The sequence below is a fragment of the Leucoraja erinacea genome, chromosome 2 (genome assembly GCF_028641065.1).
Source record: "Leucoraja erinacea ecotype New England chromosome 2, Leri_hhj_1, whole genome shotgun sequence".
Classification (NCBI taxonomy): Eukaryota; Metazoa; Chordata; class Chondrichthyes; order Rajiformes; family Rajidae; genus Leucoraja; species Leucoraja erinaceus.
In genome coordinates, this window is record NC_073378.1 from 42,063,904 (window position 1) to 42,080,212 (window position 16,309).

The window sequence follows — 16,309 nt, forward strand, 5'->3', positions numbered from 1 at the left end:
CTGGGTGTCATGGTACACCAGTCATTAAAAGTAGGCATGCAGGTGCAGCAGGCAGTGAAGAAGGCGAATGGTATGTTAGCATTCATAGCAAAAGGATTTGAGTATAGGAGCAGGGATGTTCTACTGCAGTTGTACAGGGTCTTGGTGAGACCACACCTGGAGTATTGCGTACAGTTTTGGTCTCCTGATCTGAGGAAAGACATTCTTGCCATAGAGGTACAGAGAAGGTTCACCAGACTGATTCCTGGGATGGCAGGACTTTCATATGAAGAAAGACTGGATAGACTCGGTTTGTACTCGCTAGAATTTAGAAGATTGAGGGGGATCTTATAAAAACTTACAAAATTCTTAAGCGGTTGGACAGGCTAGATGCAGGAAGATTGTTCCCGATGTTGGGGAAGTCCAGAACAAGGGGTCACAGTTTAAGGATAAGGGGGAAATCTTTTAGGACCGAGATGAGGAAAACTTTTTTCACACAGAGTGTGGTGAATCTCTGGAATTCTCTCCTGCAGAAGGTAGTTGAGGCCAGTTCATTGGCTATATTTAAGAGGGAGTTAGATGTGGCCCTTGTGGCTAAAGGGACCAGGGGGTATGGAGAGAAGGCAGGTACAGGATACTGAGTTGGATGATCAGCCATGATCATATTGAATTGCAGTGCAGGCTCGAAGGGCCGAATGGCCTACTCCTGCACCTATTTTCTATGTTTCTATGTTTCCCCTGCCATACTGTTCTGTATTCTATGCTACAGACACACCGTTGGATTCCTTTTACTAAGTGAATCGGCTGCAGATTGAATTAATTAAAAAGGTGCAGCAAAACATTCAGATTGGACAGACTGGGTGGAAGCCAGATATTTCTATATGATTTAGTTTGAAACAACTTGGAGAGCAATAACCATGAATGTGATTTTGCATTGCTGCAATCAGATAAAGGAAAAGAAAATTGAAAATTAATGGCACACTACCACAGCACTATCAATCATTGCACTGCACCTTCACTTAATAGCCCTATTCCTTCATTGTTGCAGCCAAATCAGCACATACTGTATCCTGGAAGACTGAAAATAGACACGCACGGGAAAATTTGAACAGCCATTTAAAAAGTTTCATTAAAAAATACCATTAAGATAAAAGTGAAGGCAATAAAATAGCTCAAAAATATGAACACATTCATAAAATTGGGAGGTTTAATTCCCTTCATCCTAAGAATGAGTTGCATAATTGAAAATTATACATGTTAGAAGAATATACTGTTGCTTACACACAGTGAAAGCTTCAATGGTGGCACATTGTGTCCATTTAAAATAAAGTGGGCCACTTCATCACCATATTCAAACCAGCATCAAGTGTGGAATTGAGCAAAAAATTCAAAATTTACTGCTGGCTTCTCTAGGTGATCTCTGTTATTTTTCCTTCATCATTTATTTGCAAATTTCCAGACCATGGTTCCTCATGTCCTTTTACTTTTTTTCCCCTGTCCAAATAATGTGTCTTTATTACGGCTACCGAAAACATCAACCTTACCATTCACTACGGTGGATTTCATTCACCTTTTTATCAACCCATTTGTTAGATCAGTTTCTGCGTTACTGAATTTTGTTGTTGTCTTCCAAATTACCAGTACCTAATAGTTCATAGTGTGCAGTTCTGGTTGCCCCATCATAGAAAGGGTGTGGAGGCTTTGGAGAGGGTGCAGGCGGGGTTTACCAAAATGCTGCCTGTTTTAGAGGGTATTTAACTATAAGGAGAGGTTGGACAAACTTGTATTGTTTTCTCTGGAGCGCTGGATGCTGAGGGAAAATATGAAAGAAGTATATAAAATTATGAGAGGCATAAATAGGGTAGACAGTCAGAACCTTTTTCCCAGGGTGGAAATGTCAAACACTAGATAGCATAGTTTTAAGGTGAGAGGGGCAAAGTTTAAAGGAGATGTGCAAATCTAAGTTTTTTTACAAAGAGAGTGGTGGGTATCAGGAACACTCGGCCAGGGATGGTGGTGGAGGCAAATGCAACAGTGACATTTAACAAGCTTTTGGATATGCAGGTAATGGAAGAATATGGATTATGTGCAGGCGGAGATTACTTTAACTTGCCAAGATATTGATTAAAGACATTGTTGATTGGTCTGTACTGTGCTGTACGGTTTTATGTTCTATGATCACGTGTCAATATAACCAAATTTCCAAACACCAAGGCAAAATCATACATGATTTACTTTTTAAATAACAATGATCCTGCCTCAGACACCTATACACATGCCATCAACATGAGAAACTCCTTCCCATTTGTTTTCTAGATTTAGCCATTTTCAGTCTACCTGATCCTTATCTTCAGCTGTTCTTTATATCACCCTTTCATACACCTGATATCCAGGCTTACCATCTCCAATGCATTGATCTCTTCTACTTTTTCTGTTTGCTTTGTCAATTAAAAGTAAAATAATTGTAATATAAAAAAGCTCTTTGGAGTCACAAGCGGGGTTACTATGGTGTCGCCATTTGTAATGGTGGAACTGAGAATTTCAACAATTTAAGTCTGTTTGTCGTCAAGTCCGTTTACCACCCTATAGAGGTAATATAATTTTTATAACGGTTAAAGAGGGAGCAATTTATGTTGTATGAAAATGTTCAATAAATTCTCCCCAAGTCTTATCAAATTTAACTAAGGGTTCAACAGTGTCACTCCTGATTTTTTCCACCATGTTCTCACAAACAACGGTACAGAAATAGTGGGCGGCACAGCTGAGCAGTGGTAGAGTTGCTGCCATTGACCTGGGTTCGATTCTGACTAAGGGTGCTGTCTGTATGGAGTTTGTACATTCTCCCTGTGACCGTGTGGATTTTCTCCGAGTGCTCCGGTTTCCTACCACAGTACAAAGACGTCCAGGTCTATTGGTAAATTGGCCGGTAAAATTGTACGTTGTCCCCAGTGTGCGGAGTAGTGCTACTGTAAGGGATGATCACTGGTTTGCACGGATTTGATGGGCCGAAGAGCCTATTTCCGCACTGTCTCTCCAAAGTAAAGTAAAGAAGCTTGAAAGTGCGCACTATCAGACTTATGAAAAACTTCTTCCCCTCTGTTATCAAACCTCTGAGCCGCCCTTCCGTAAGCTAAAGTACAGTCCCAATTATCTAATCTACTTCATTGCAGACATTGGATTTTTTTTCTCTGGAACCATTATGCTACAATGCTGAGAAGCTATATTCCGTACTTTGGTATTTTTCATTTTGTTCTTTTTCTTGGATAGCATGGAAACAAAAACTTTTCATGTACCTCGGTATTATAGTAAACCTAGCTTCATCAGTGTTGGCTGTGAGATAAATATGGACCAGGAAGCTCTGTTGAAAGAGGACCATGGGACGTTTCCTATCCAACTGAGAGAGTGGGGGAGAATTGACTTCATCTGTAAAAAATGTGTCGCTCAAACGATACTGCAGTCTATTATGCACTAGACTGACTGCCAGTATAGATTGTGTTTGAGGCTTTTGAACCCATGACCGTTTGGCCTGCAGGAGACAGTGCTGGCTGCAGAGCCATGGTGACAATGAAAGGACTGATTCAAAAAAGCCAGCCCTTTGTAAATGATTGAGCAGATTTTTTTTTTTTGTACCCAATACCAATTACTATGAACCTTGGGATGTGTTTAAAAACTGTTAATACCAGGCTGGCTGCCTGTTACATAACTCTCCAAATTTCACTGCTTTTACTGAAAGTCTGGTTTAACTCACTCAGCTGTTTGTCCTTATTTACGGCAGTTTTCATTGTGCTGTGTGCGGAGGGTGCTGGACTGCTGAAGGAGTTCACGAAACAGGTCATCAAAGTGATAGAAAGCAGAGGTGGAGGAGGAGGTGAAAAGCAGGAAGTCCCAGGCAGCAGATACCAGACAGAAGAGGTTCATGCCAGCAACCCACACAACACTTAAAGCAGGATTGTCGGATTATTGTCCTGATTCTGAAACATGGTGAATTTTAACATGAGAAAAGAGGGAGTGTTCGGGTGGGAATATGTCACCCCAATTATTCTGACACTGCCTACATCAAGGTTCACATTTTCTTTATTAATCAAAGTATTCAGACTAACCGTGAATGCAATAGCAAAAGCCATAAACAATACTGTTGCAGTTTACAGAACTGGTTTCGAAGTAATGAAGGACAGTGTCGGTACACTCACCCTCGAAGGTCAACCTGAGAGACAGCACTGACATTGATCTGCAGTTGGACGAGGTTGCTGTTTGGATTGTCCTTATTTGAACTGAAAAGCAAGGCAGATAAAAGCATTAGGAGAAAATTCAATTTGTCATCTTTGCAATGCAGAAATCAAAATTCGAGAAACTATATTAAAAACATATGTTAGATGAATTATACCATGCTCGATTTTTAACATCACAAATACAGCATATAAATGAAATAATTTGTAAGCTTGTCAAAGAATTTGTTAAAGATTGATTTGAGAGCCAAAATAACAAAAACAATTCATTCGTGTTTATTGAGGTGAAGGAATACAAAATCCAGATTTCAATTGAACTCATAAAAATACTTCATAACAATTAAGCCACTCTGGCTTTATCATAAAAAGCAAAGGGCTGGAGTAACTCGACGGGTCAGGCAGCTTCTCTGGAGAACATGGATAGGTGACATTTCGGGTCGGGACCTTTCTTCAGACTGATTGTAGTGGGGAGGGCGATGGGGAGATGGCTGGAAAAGCCTGGCAAGTAAATCTTCATCTGTTGTTCCTTTATTCTACATTTTACTACCCTGTTTTTTAATTTTTTGGGCATTTACTTTGAAAATTGCAATACCGCGAGTGTGAGTGATGAACAACTTAGAGACCCCACTCAAATCTGGGTGCTTTTGCATCGATTTACCTCTCCACCCATCCTTTTTCTATTCTTATTTTATTTATGATAATATATTCAGAGGAAGAGGGTTAACTGCAAAAGGAACAGATTTGGCGTTTGCCCTTGCTTGCTCAATAATCATTCATCAGAGACATTTTTACATAATTTCATTTTCAAGTGGTTTAATTAAAAATAAAACCATTTATTTAAAAATCATATACTAGGCTAATGTAGAGGATTACATGACCCCTAGCATCTGATCAGCATATGCATTGACAATAGATCAATTTTGCTTTTCTTTTTAATGCACAGAAGCTGCCCAACATAGCAACTAAGTTTAGAACATGGAGCATAGAACATTACCATGCAGAACAGAACAGGCCCTTCAGCCAAATATGATGCCAAGATATTACTTATCCACCTACACACATGTCCTTCCATCCCCTGCTTATCTATGTGCCTAATAAAAGTATTTTAATAAAAGTGCCTAATAAAAGTATTTTAAATGCCACTAACATATCTACCTCAACCACCACCCCCCACCAACAGGTTACAGGCACCATCTGTGTAAAAACTTTCCCATCTCCTTTAAACTTTATCCTTCTTAATTTAAAGCCATGCACCCTACTATTTCTCCATCCTGGGAAAATGATTCTGACTGTCTACGCTATCTATGTCTCTCACAATTTTATATTCTTCTTATCAGTTAATTGAGTCATAGAGTCATACAGCATGGAAACAGGCCGTTTAGCCCAACTTGCCCACACCGACCAACATGTCCCATCTACACTAGTCCTACCTGCCTGCGTTTGGCCCATATCCCTCCAAACCTGTCCTATCCATGTCCCTGACTAAATGTTTCTTAATCTTACAAATTTACTGAACAAACATTAGAAACAGCAGCAGAAATGACCGATCACAGCCTCAAGTCTGCTCCACCATTCAATAAGATTATGGCTGATCCATTTTCGTCTTCAACACAAAGTTCCTGTTATTTCACCATTCACATGACTTTCTTGCAGTTCAAATGCTGAGAATTTTCCATCCAGAAAATATTCTAGTACTCTGTTCTGCAGTTGTCTGGAATAGAGCATTCCAAAGATCCACTGCCCTATGGAGGGATTCCTCCTCTTCTCTGTTGGAAACAGATGATCTTTCTTTGTGCAACGGTGGCCCCCACCCCCTGATGTGTTCTGGGGAACACATCCTCTCAACATCCACTCATTGGTTCCCCTCAGAATTGTATTTTCTCCAATAAAATCACTTCTCATTTTTCTAAACTCCAGTGAAAATAGGCCTAAGCGAATCAAAAAAAGGACACAACATGCTGGAGTAAATCAGGGGGTCAGGCAGCATCTCTGGAGAGCATAGATAGGTGACATTTTGAGTTGGGACCCGTCCTGACCCAAATCGACATTGTCATCATCATTGTCATAGTTGTAAACATCAATGGATACGGTGCCTTACAATGCTATGTATGACAGTGATCGCAACTTCTACTGAAGTGTGGATGGACGTTGGCTCGCTAGGAGCTCATCCGCCCTTTGACAGGTCTTGCTTTTGGTCCTGCTGGGTGTCGACAGCCCCCTCCTCACCTGGCAAACCAGGTGGGGGAGATGGTTTAATCACCGACTATCCGACCAGCAGGTAGCACGGAATTACATGGTACCCATGGCGGTGGGAACTCCCCCCGATCAGATCCGAAAGATCACCTAATAGTACTGTTCTTCAGACATGGGACCTTGATGTGGTGACTAATAGAGAAACGTGGCTCAAAAAGGGGCAGAATATTCCCAGAAACAAAGCATTCAGGAAGAATAGGGAAGGAAATAATAGTGGTGTTCCACAGAATATTACAATCCTTGAGAAGTCAATGGTGGAATTGATTTTTTTCAGCTAACAAACTGGAGAGTGAACATTACATGGCACGATGAATTATATAAGACACTATGCGGTGAAAATAAGAAGGGAGATTACAAAAATGGGTAATTCTAATCATACAATGAAAACCGGAATAGTAAAAACGTTAAAGCGAAATAGAGAGGGAGATGAAGAGGTTCTAAAATGGTGCAAGTGTAGCGGTGCCTGCTGGCGCACGAAGGTATCGAACCCGGCGTTCGGAAGCCGCGGTCACGTGACTCGGGAGGGGCAGCTTGTTTTCGCGCGGCAGTTCAGCACTGACCACCGTTGTGGCCAGACGTGTCAAGAGAACCTGTACACTGAAGAGTGAATTTCCGAATAAAAATTTGTTTAAAAGTTCAGTTGTCGTTCTTGCGACTGCCAAACAAGATCATTTATTAATTGCTCACACAAATTCTAAACACTATCTAAACACCATTACATTTTAGCAGCTTCTGAGCAGCTCTGTGTACTTGGCTTGCTTTACTAGCTGTGAGTTTGATATTGCAAAAGGTGTTGGTATAGGAGCAGGGAGGTTCCTGCAGTGGACAGAGTCTTGGTGAGAGGCAGGTTCATTGGTATCATTTAAAAATCTGAGGAAGGATAGGCCATAGAGGGAGTGCAGAAGGTTCACCAGACTGATTCCTGGAGGGTTTATGAAGAAAGACTGGATAGACTTGGCAGGTGGGAGACTGAGAGGGGATCTTATAGAAAAAAAAATTTTAAGGGGTTCGACATGGACTTGTTAGGGCCGAGATGGCCTGTTTCCGTGCTGTTTAAAACCGTTATGATGGAACTTTTATGAGAGTCGTTCTCTGCGACTCTCTGCCAAACAAGATCATTTATTAATTGCTCACACAAATTCTAAACACTATCTAAACACCATATGGGATACATTTTAGAAGCTTCTGAGCAGCTCTGTGTACTTGGCTTGCTTTACTTGCTGTGTATACATCTATGTTTCTATGATACGTGCCGATGATAAGTGGGGCACAGTGCATTCTTCCAGAAGGTCGTCCACATTGAGTTGAGGCAGATTGATAGATTTCATCCCAGTTCACCAAGTGAAAGCCATTTAGCTTCTTTTTAATTTTAATTTCAATGGATGGCAACGGGACCGATTTACGACTCACCTTTTGATCTGCAGGGTAAAACTGAGATTGACATCTACCTTCTCCAGGCGTTGAACTGAGAAACGCAGCCCGACTGACAGCTGGAGAGAAGAAAACAAATTAAGGTATTAACCAACAACAACTGCTGGAGCTACTGTCCAACTCCTGCTGTGGGCCACAGCAATAAACAATGGCACCAAACAAACTAAATCCACCACAATATCTATGCCATAACATGACGTCCAAAACTGAACACAATACGCTAAATGCGGCCTCACCAATGTCTCAGACAACTGCAACATGACCTCCCAACTTCTCTACTCAATGCATTGACGGATGAAGGCCAATATGTGAAAAGTCTTTTTGACCACCCTATCTACCTGAGATGGCACTTTCAATTAACTGTGTCCCTATACTCCTGGATCCCTCTGCTCTACAACACTCCCCAAAGCCCTGCCGTTCACTGTGTAGGTTATGCCTGTGTTAGTGCTCCCAAAATTCAACATTTTGTTGTATTAAATTCCATCAACCATTCCTCAGCCCACCTGCCCAACTGATCAAGATCCTGCTGCAATTTTTGACAACCAATTTTTGACAACTATGACTATCTACATCATCATGACTATCTACAATATAACCCACTTTTGTGTCATCCGCAAACTTGCTAACCATGTCATGTAGGTTCTCATCCAAATCATTGATATAGATGACAAACAGCAATGGCCCAGCACCTAACCCTGCGGTACACTATTAGTCACAGGCCTCCAGTCCAAAAAGCAACCTTCCACCATCACCCTCTGCTTTCTTCCAAGAAGCCAATTTTCGATCAATTCAGTTATCTCTCCTTGGATCCCATGCGATCGAACCTTCCACAACAGCCTACCATGTGCAACTTGTCAAATGCCTGATTAAAATCCATGTTTACAATGTCTACAGCTCTGCCTTCATCGACCTTTTTGGTCCCATCCTCAAAAAACCCAATGAGCCCCAACCTCCCACTTACAAAACCACATTCACTATCGCTAATCAGCCCTTGTCTATCTAAATACTTGTATATCCTATCCCTCAGAATACTCTCTAGTAACTTTCTGACCACAGACATTAAGCTCACTGGCTTGTAGTTCCCATTCATTTCCCTGCAGCCCTTCTTAAATAGAGGACCACCAGTCCTCACACCAGTCTTCCGACATCTCGCCTCTATTTAACGACAACTCATAAATCTCTAGCTTCCCACAATGTCCTCGGATATATCTGATCAAGCTCAGGTGATTTGTCTATCTTCATACGCGTCAGGACCTTTAGCACCTCTGCGCCCATAATACTGACAGAAAAAAACAGTGCCTGCCACACAACATTATCCTAACTACTTGCTGCACCCAATATAATTTAAAGCTGCGAAGCAAGAACAGGAAACGACATACAGTTTGGTCAATAACATTCTCTTGAAATAATGTACCCAATGCATTCTTGCTGTCAACTATTCTCTTTAACTGGTGAAATTATTATCTTTTTGCCACAGAGTCTGCTTTACCAATTGTCTAAATCTACTTGAGCTCAGAGAAATATATTTGGTATATATTTATTTATATATTAAATAATATATATTACATAAATATATATAATATATATTAATTATATGTAAATTATAAATATTTATTTCTTAACATAAATTTTGGTTATACATGGCTAGATGAAAGCCATTGGTTCAGTAATCCTGTCATACACATTCAAAAGGCCACATCAATATACCAAAAGGGGGGCAAGGGTATTTGTTCAGTGTGAATAGGTTATTAAACAGTACTTAAAAGTTTCATTTTTTGTTTGGATACACAGTCTGGGAACATTAAGCTTACTTGGTTCATATGACACAAATGCAAGTAATGCTGTCATGATAGCTGCATTAATAAAGGGCACAGTATTGTGAAAATAAGCTTGCCAAATTATTTATAGCATGGGAATAGAGAAACAATGTGCCAGCTTATGAAACCAGCTCAAATGATGCCAAAATGCAATTCAGAGCCAATACTTTCCAAACACTTGTCTGAAGTTCCTCTCTGGTATTTCAGTACACACAATAAATTTACAAACCTAAAAACATCTTAAATATTAATATGGAAATGCAGTTCAGTGATAGCTTCTCATTTAATTCACCATTTCCACCATGTGAAAAAAGATGAATACGTTTTAAATGCCTTTTATTTTTACTTACATTGGTTCCAGCTGCCATGGGATTTCCCAAATAACAGACAAGCATTTTAGTTGAATTTTCTACATTATGGGCACAGCTTGGCTTGCTCAATGCCTGGGGGACAAAGAAAAAGGTGTCAAAAAACCATAAGCTTTGTGCAACTTCAGAAAGATTTTTTTTTCAGCATTAAAAACTCAGAGGCACTTTTTCTGGATAGACATAGTTCCAGATTAGGTGACACACAAATAGACATATACAGTTGATGGTGTAATTTTAAGAAATACCCTGTACTTCATTCCCACTAAACAGCAAAGGTACAATAAAACAGGTGGAAACCAAAGCATAAGCTATTTCCAACAGGCCAAAAAAACAAAAACGCAGTACTAGGCAAGGGGCCTCATGAGCCGCACACATTTTACATGAACTCAGTGTATCTGGTGCACTGTTCAAGTCTCCAAACTGCATTCTTAGGTCTGGTCCTGATGTGCATTGTTTTCAGGACATTAACCAGCATGGAACACAACAGAAGTGTGGACATTTGGCACCACAGGAAACGTTGCAAGCATCAAAGTTCTTTAAAGGTGGAAAATAAAGAACTACATCGTAATCATTACTTGTTACAGCATTAGCCCCTACGGTTGTTTAAATTATATTTGGATAGCAAACCTCATTGTGAAAGAATTATGATTCTCTATATACTCCAACAATATAAGGTGATGCAAAGTAATGATCTTTCAGAAAATAATTGTCACATTGTTCTATTAGTTTTGAAACGATCACTGAACATAAAAAGGTACAGTTCCATAAAGTAAGTGCCCTTCAGTTCAATTTTACATCCTCCATCATATTTCCTTACTGTCTATTACATGTACACAATTCGGTGGGAGCGCAGCAAGCCGGCGCCCTGTCAGCAGCGTGTCCGGTTTTTTCTGCTTTGCTTTTTTTGTTTTTTTAGTATGGTTTAAAGTATGTTTTTAATGTTACTCTGTATGTCTTGTGTGGGGGGTGGTGTGGGGGGGGTAGGGGGAAACCGCTTTGGTCGCCTCCTCCACGGAGAGGTGACTTTTTCCAGGTCGCCTCCCCCGTGGCCTAACAGCAAGGATCGGCGCGGCCTTTCCCGGAGACGCGACTGGGGCTTCAGCGGTGGGTGCAGCATGGACTCTCAGCATGGAGCAGGCGAGCCCTCGCTGGGGCTCGCCGGAGGGGAGCACTCCGTTTCGCTGGCCCGCGGCAGCCGGCAGCCCGAAGCCGCGGTCTGCACAGCTCCAGCTGGCGCGGCGTCTACAGCCCGGGATCTCACGTTGGGGACTCAGGGGGAGGAAGAAGCTACATCGGCCGGCCCGCGGCCGACTTCTACCGCGGGTGCGGTGGCAACTTACCATCACCCCTGGAGGGGAGCTTCGTCTGTCGGCCCTGCGGTCTGTGGTGCTTCTGGCTGCGGCGCAAACTTTAAATCTTGGATGGCCTGCGGCCTACACCAGCCTGATGAATACTGTGGGGATGATAAAACTGATTGATTGATTGATTGATTGATTGATTGATTGACAATTGCTTGGATGTTGTATTACTAACAGTAAACTCAGCCTAGACTGGTTTGGGCCAAGGAGCTCCAGCCCAGAAGGTCTTGTGTGGGAAATTGACCCCCACCCTCCGTCCCCCCTGGCCAGTGATGTGATGGACGCAGGGGACTGGACCAATCACTGACAAGTCCCGCCCCCTGGCGACGTCATGTCCGTTATTTGACTTTTCGGCACAGCGGCCTTTTGGTGAGTTGGCTTCTTGGCGACATGGCCTTTTGGTTAGTTGGCATTTTGGTATCGTGGCCTTTTGGTGAGTTGCCTTTTTGACATCCCACCCTTTCGGTTAGTTGGCTTTTAGGCATCCTGCCCTTTCGGGAAGTTGGCTTTTAGGCGTCCTGTCCTTTCGGTTAGTTGGCTTTTTGGCTTCGTACGCTTTCGGTTATTTGGCTTGTAGGCTTTGTTTCCGTTTGGTTACTTGGCTTCCACTTCTTTGCTTCGACTTCTCGTCCTTCGACGCCACGTCCGCACATGGTTTCCACTAGTGGGAGAGTCTGGGACTAGAGGTCACGACCTCAGAATTAAAGGAAATTAATTTAGGAAGAAGATGAGGAGGAATCTTTAGTCTGAGGGTGGTGAATCTGTGGAATTCTTTACCACAGACGGCAGCGGACGCCAAGTCAGTGGATATATTTTAGGCAGAGATAGATAGATTCCTGATTAGTACAGGTGTCAGAGGCTATGGGGAGAAGGCAGGAGAATGGGGTTAGGAGGGAGAGATAGATCTGTCATGATTGAATGGCGGAATAGACTTGATGGGCCGAATGGCCTAATTCAGCACATATCACATGATCTTATATTCAGAGTTTGTGGGCATAACTATACAGAATATTATAGCTATTTCCTGCTCTTGGAAAATTGATAATGATGATCCACTTTCATAAGTCTCTGGACTTCAGGGTTTGAAGTTGTAACTGAGATTTGCTTGACCATTCCAGAAAGCAGCAAAATAAAACAACTAGCATTGAATTATATGTAGGCTAGACTAGGTAAGGACGGTAGATTTCATTCCCTGGTGGAAATGGGTTTCAGGTCAACCCAATCATGATTGGTGAAAGTAACTTTTTCTTAATGAGGGACCCATTAATTGAAATGTCCCTGGTGTTAATATGAGAAACTCATGTCTCCAGGTCTTTAGTCCAAACCTCTGGATTACCAGTTTGTAATGCACCTGCTATGTTACTGTTTCTCTTTAATTACCTCCATGTTGCGAACAACCCCAATGTAATCTGCTTCTGATGGTATGATGACATTGAGTTCTGTTTCGTAGGCCCCTTCTCCTTCATTCCTGGCATTTATGATCAAAGTGAGAGGGCTCTCATCTCCAATTACTACCTGATGTGTATCACTGTGAAGGTGTAAAAAAAAGTTAACCATCGGTGTGTTTTAATCATTACCTTCTTCCAATCAAATTCACAGCACTTACCATCACAAATAAGCTACACATATAATAAAGATATTACTTCTTTGGACCCTTATTGAAAAAAAAAATGTATCATCACCACATAGTCACAATGAAAACCCAAATATTTAACTATTTAAATACCAAAGCTCTTTAGACAAATGTACAGCGTGCATAATGGTCAACGTCAACTTACGGAACAACTGAAAGCTTAAGGGCTGGGACGCAAACATTGTCTTCTCCACAGTCCAGTAGAATATGTGCCTGTGGGATAAAATAATGGTTGGAATGATAAAGTCTAGCATGTACTATTATTCATATGGAAACTACCATGAACAATACAAAGTTCATAAATTCTAGGAGCAAAATTAGTCCATTCAGCCCATCGTCTACTCTGCCATTCAATCACGGCTGATCTAACTTTCCCTCTCAACCCCATTGAAACATAGAAACATAGAAAATAGGTGCAGGAGTAGGCCATTTTGCCCTTCGAGCCTGCACCACCATTCAATATGATCATGGCTGATCATACAACTCAGTATCCCATACCTGCCTTCTCCCCATACCCCCTGATCCCTTTAGCCACAAGGGCCACATCTAACTCCCTCTTAAATATAGCCAATGAACTGGCCTCAACTACCTTCTGTGGCCGATAATTCCACAGATACACCACTATCTGTGTAAAAAATGATTTTTCTCATCTCAGTCCTAAAAGACTTCCCTCTTATCCTTAAACTGTGACCCCTTGTTCTGGACTTCCCCAACATCGGGAATAATCTTCCTGCATCTAGCCTGTCCAACCCTTTAAGAATTTTGTAAATTTCTATAAGATCCCCCCTCAATCTTCTAAATTCTAGCGTGTACATAGATACATAGAAAATAGGTGCAGGAGTAGGCCATTCGGCCCTTCGAGCCTGCACAGCCATTCAATATGATCATGGCTGATCATCCAACTCAGTATCCCGTATCTGCCTTATCTCCATACCCCCTGATCCCTTTAGCCACAAGGGCCACATCTAACTCCCTCTTAAATATAGTCAATTAACTGGCCTCAACTACCCTCTGTGGCAGAGAGTTCCAGAGATTCACCACTCTCTGTGTGAAAAACGTTTTTCTCATCTCGGTCTTAAAGGATTTCCCCCTTATCCTTAAGCTGTGACCCCTTGTCCTGGACTTCCTCAACATCGGGAACAAGCCGAGTCTATCCAGTCTTTCTTCATATGAAAGTCCTGCCATCCCAGGAATCAGTCTGGTGAACCTTCTCTGTACTCCCTCTATGGCAAGAATGTATTTCCTCAGATTAGGAGACCAAAACTGTACACAATATTCCAGGTGTGGTCTCACCAAGACCCTGTACAACTGCAGTAGAACCTCCCTGCTCTTATACTCAAACAGTAAACAGCCCATTCTCCTTCCTTCGCCCCATAACCCCTGACACCCATATTAATCAATAATCGGTCAATCTCCGCCTTAAAAATATCTCTTCACTTGGCCTCCACAGCTGTCTGTGGCAATGAATACCACAGATTCACCACCCTCTGACTAAAGAAATGTGTCCTCATCTCCTTCCTAAAGGAACGTCCTTTTGTTCTGGTGGAAAAATCCTCTCTATTATCGGTTCCAGAAATTATGCTTCAATTGTTTTTTTTAAACTCAGCTAAAAGTGTTTGACTCGATATTGTAAGAATTAAGCTTTCTGATTTTTGCCATTGAGTAGAACTAAGAAAATTCCACAAACATTTGGTAGTCAGCCGAATGCCAAAAGTTAGAATAAGTTCAACTTAAACAATTTATTGGCCTGTTTATAATCCAAGGCATTTAAGTTTACTTTCAGTAAATCTTCTTTCCTCACATAACCTCGCTACATTCACACAATGACCTTTTACTTATCTACCATCAATGATGCGTACAATTGATTGAATGAGCCAACACAGGAGTTTCCCTCATAAAATAATATGCAGCTTTTTGATGATATTGGCTAATCGCTGACAAGCACAAAACTCAAGCATTAATCAATCTTTTTCTCCCCAGAGCTAAGCTTTCACCAGTAAGAAAGATCTCACCTACCTAAAACAGAAATGGGAATTAGTTGAAAATAAATGTTGCTGAGCTCTGTATATAGCAAAATACAGGAAACCAAAGTGATCCAAATTGAAACACTCGCTGTGTTTCAAATACCACAAAAACATTACATCCCATAAATTACAGCCCCGTTCATCAGAGAAACATTGGAAGGGCTACTTCCTAAAATGCACACTTTTACATATGCCGTGGTCTTGCTCCAGATTCCAACTTTTTGAACAGCAACTTAAGGATATCATGTGTCCAAAAACAATTTATTTTGCAAGAGTCATAAAACCCATCATGGGGAATAGTATAAACACAACTCTCAAATTTGGCTACAATGATATGCATCCACATACTTTGGCAGAATGTTACAGATTCTACAACAAACAAGAAAATAAATCATTTGTGGGATTTGCGCCAGCTTAGTTGACATACTGCTTCTGCATTAAGTTTAGTTTAGTTTAGAGATACAGCATGGAAACAGGATCACGACGTCCACGCTGACCAATGGTCATCCTGACACCAGTTCTATGTTGTCCCACTTTTGCATCCTACACACTAGGGACAATTGTACAGAAGCCAATTAATCTACAAACTTGCATGTCTCTAGAATGTGGGAGGAAACCAGACCACTTGGAGAAAACCCACATGGTCACAGGGAGAACGTGGAAACGCCGTAGAGACAGCACCCGTAGTTGGGATTGAACCCGGGTCTCTGGCGCTGTGAGGCAGCAACTCTACCGCCGTGACACTGTGCCTTCCCAATAAAATTGGGAAAGAACAAAAGAGTCTTCTTGGGTTCACTTTCCGGTGACTGGCTTATTGGAATAGCTTCCCAGTGTCTCATGCCTCCAATTAAAAAAAAGCTCAATCAGTAAAAACTGGAACTGTGCAAGGGTACGCTAACTTTTCAATTGCATTGTGTTTTATGATTTGTGATCGCAAATGTCCTGTTTGTTTTCCTTGAAAGTGATATAATCTGCAACCAAAAAAACCTTTCCCACCTTTAGATCTTTTTAATCCACAGTGAATTTTCTTAATTGAAAATTTTAATTGAATCAATGTAGTTTCAGTGAAATATCCTCCCAAAAGTGTACCTCCATATTATGCCCATGAAGTTTTAATAACATAGATACATATAAAATAGGTGCAGGAGTAGGCCATTCAATATGAGCCAGCACCGCCATTCAATATGATCATGGCTGATCATCCACAATCAGTACCGCGT

At 41.4% G+C, this 16,309-nt stretch overlaps 1 protein-coding gene across 2 annotated transcripts in view; it reads right to left on the reverse strand.

The window, feature by feature from the left end:
• Window positions 1-16,309, reverse strand: part of itga8 (integrin, alpha 8) — a 238,126-nt gene that overhangs the window by 80,560 nt on the left and 141,257 nt on the right. For both annotated transcript variants that reach the window (XM_055655720.1, XM_055655710.1), the window contains exons 19-23: window positions 13,211-13,278; window positions 12,813-12,960; window positions 10,057-10,149; window positions 7,869-7,948; window positions 4,170-4,250 (exon numbers count right to left, since the gene is read on the reverse strand). In XM_055655720.1, coding sequence (XP_055511695.1) covers window positions 4,170-4,250; window positions 7,869-7,948; window positions 10,057-10,149; window positions 12,813-12,960; window positions 13,211-13,278 — 470 coding nt within the window. The remainder of the gene's footprint in view (window positions 1-4,169; window positions 4,251-7,868; window positions 7,949-10,056; window positions 10,150-12,812; window positions 12,961-13,210; window positions 13,279-16,309) is intronic.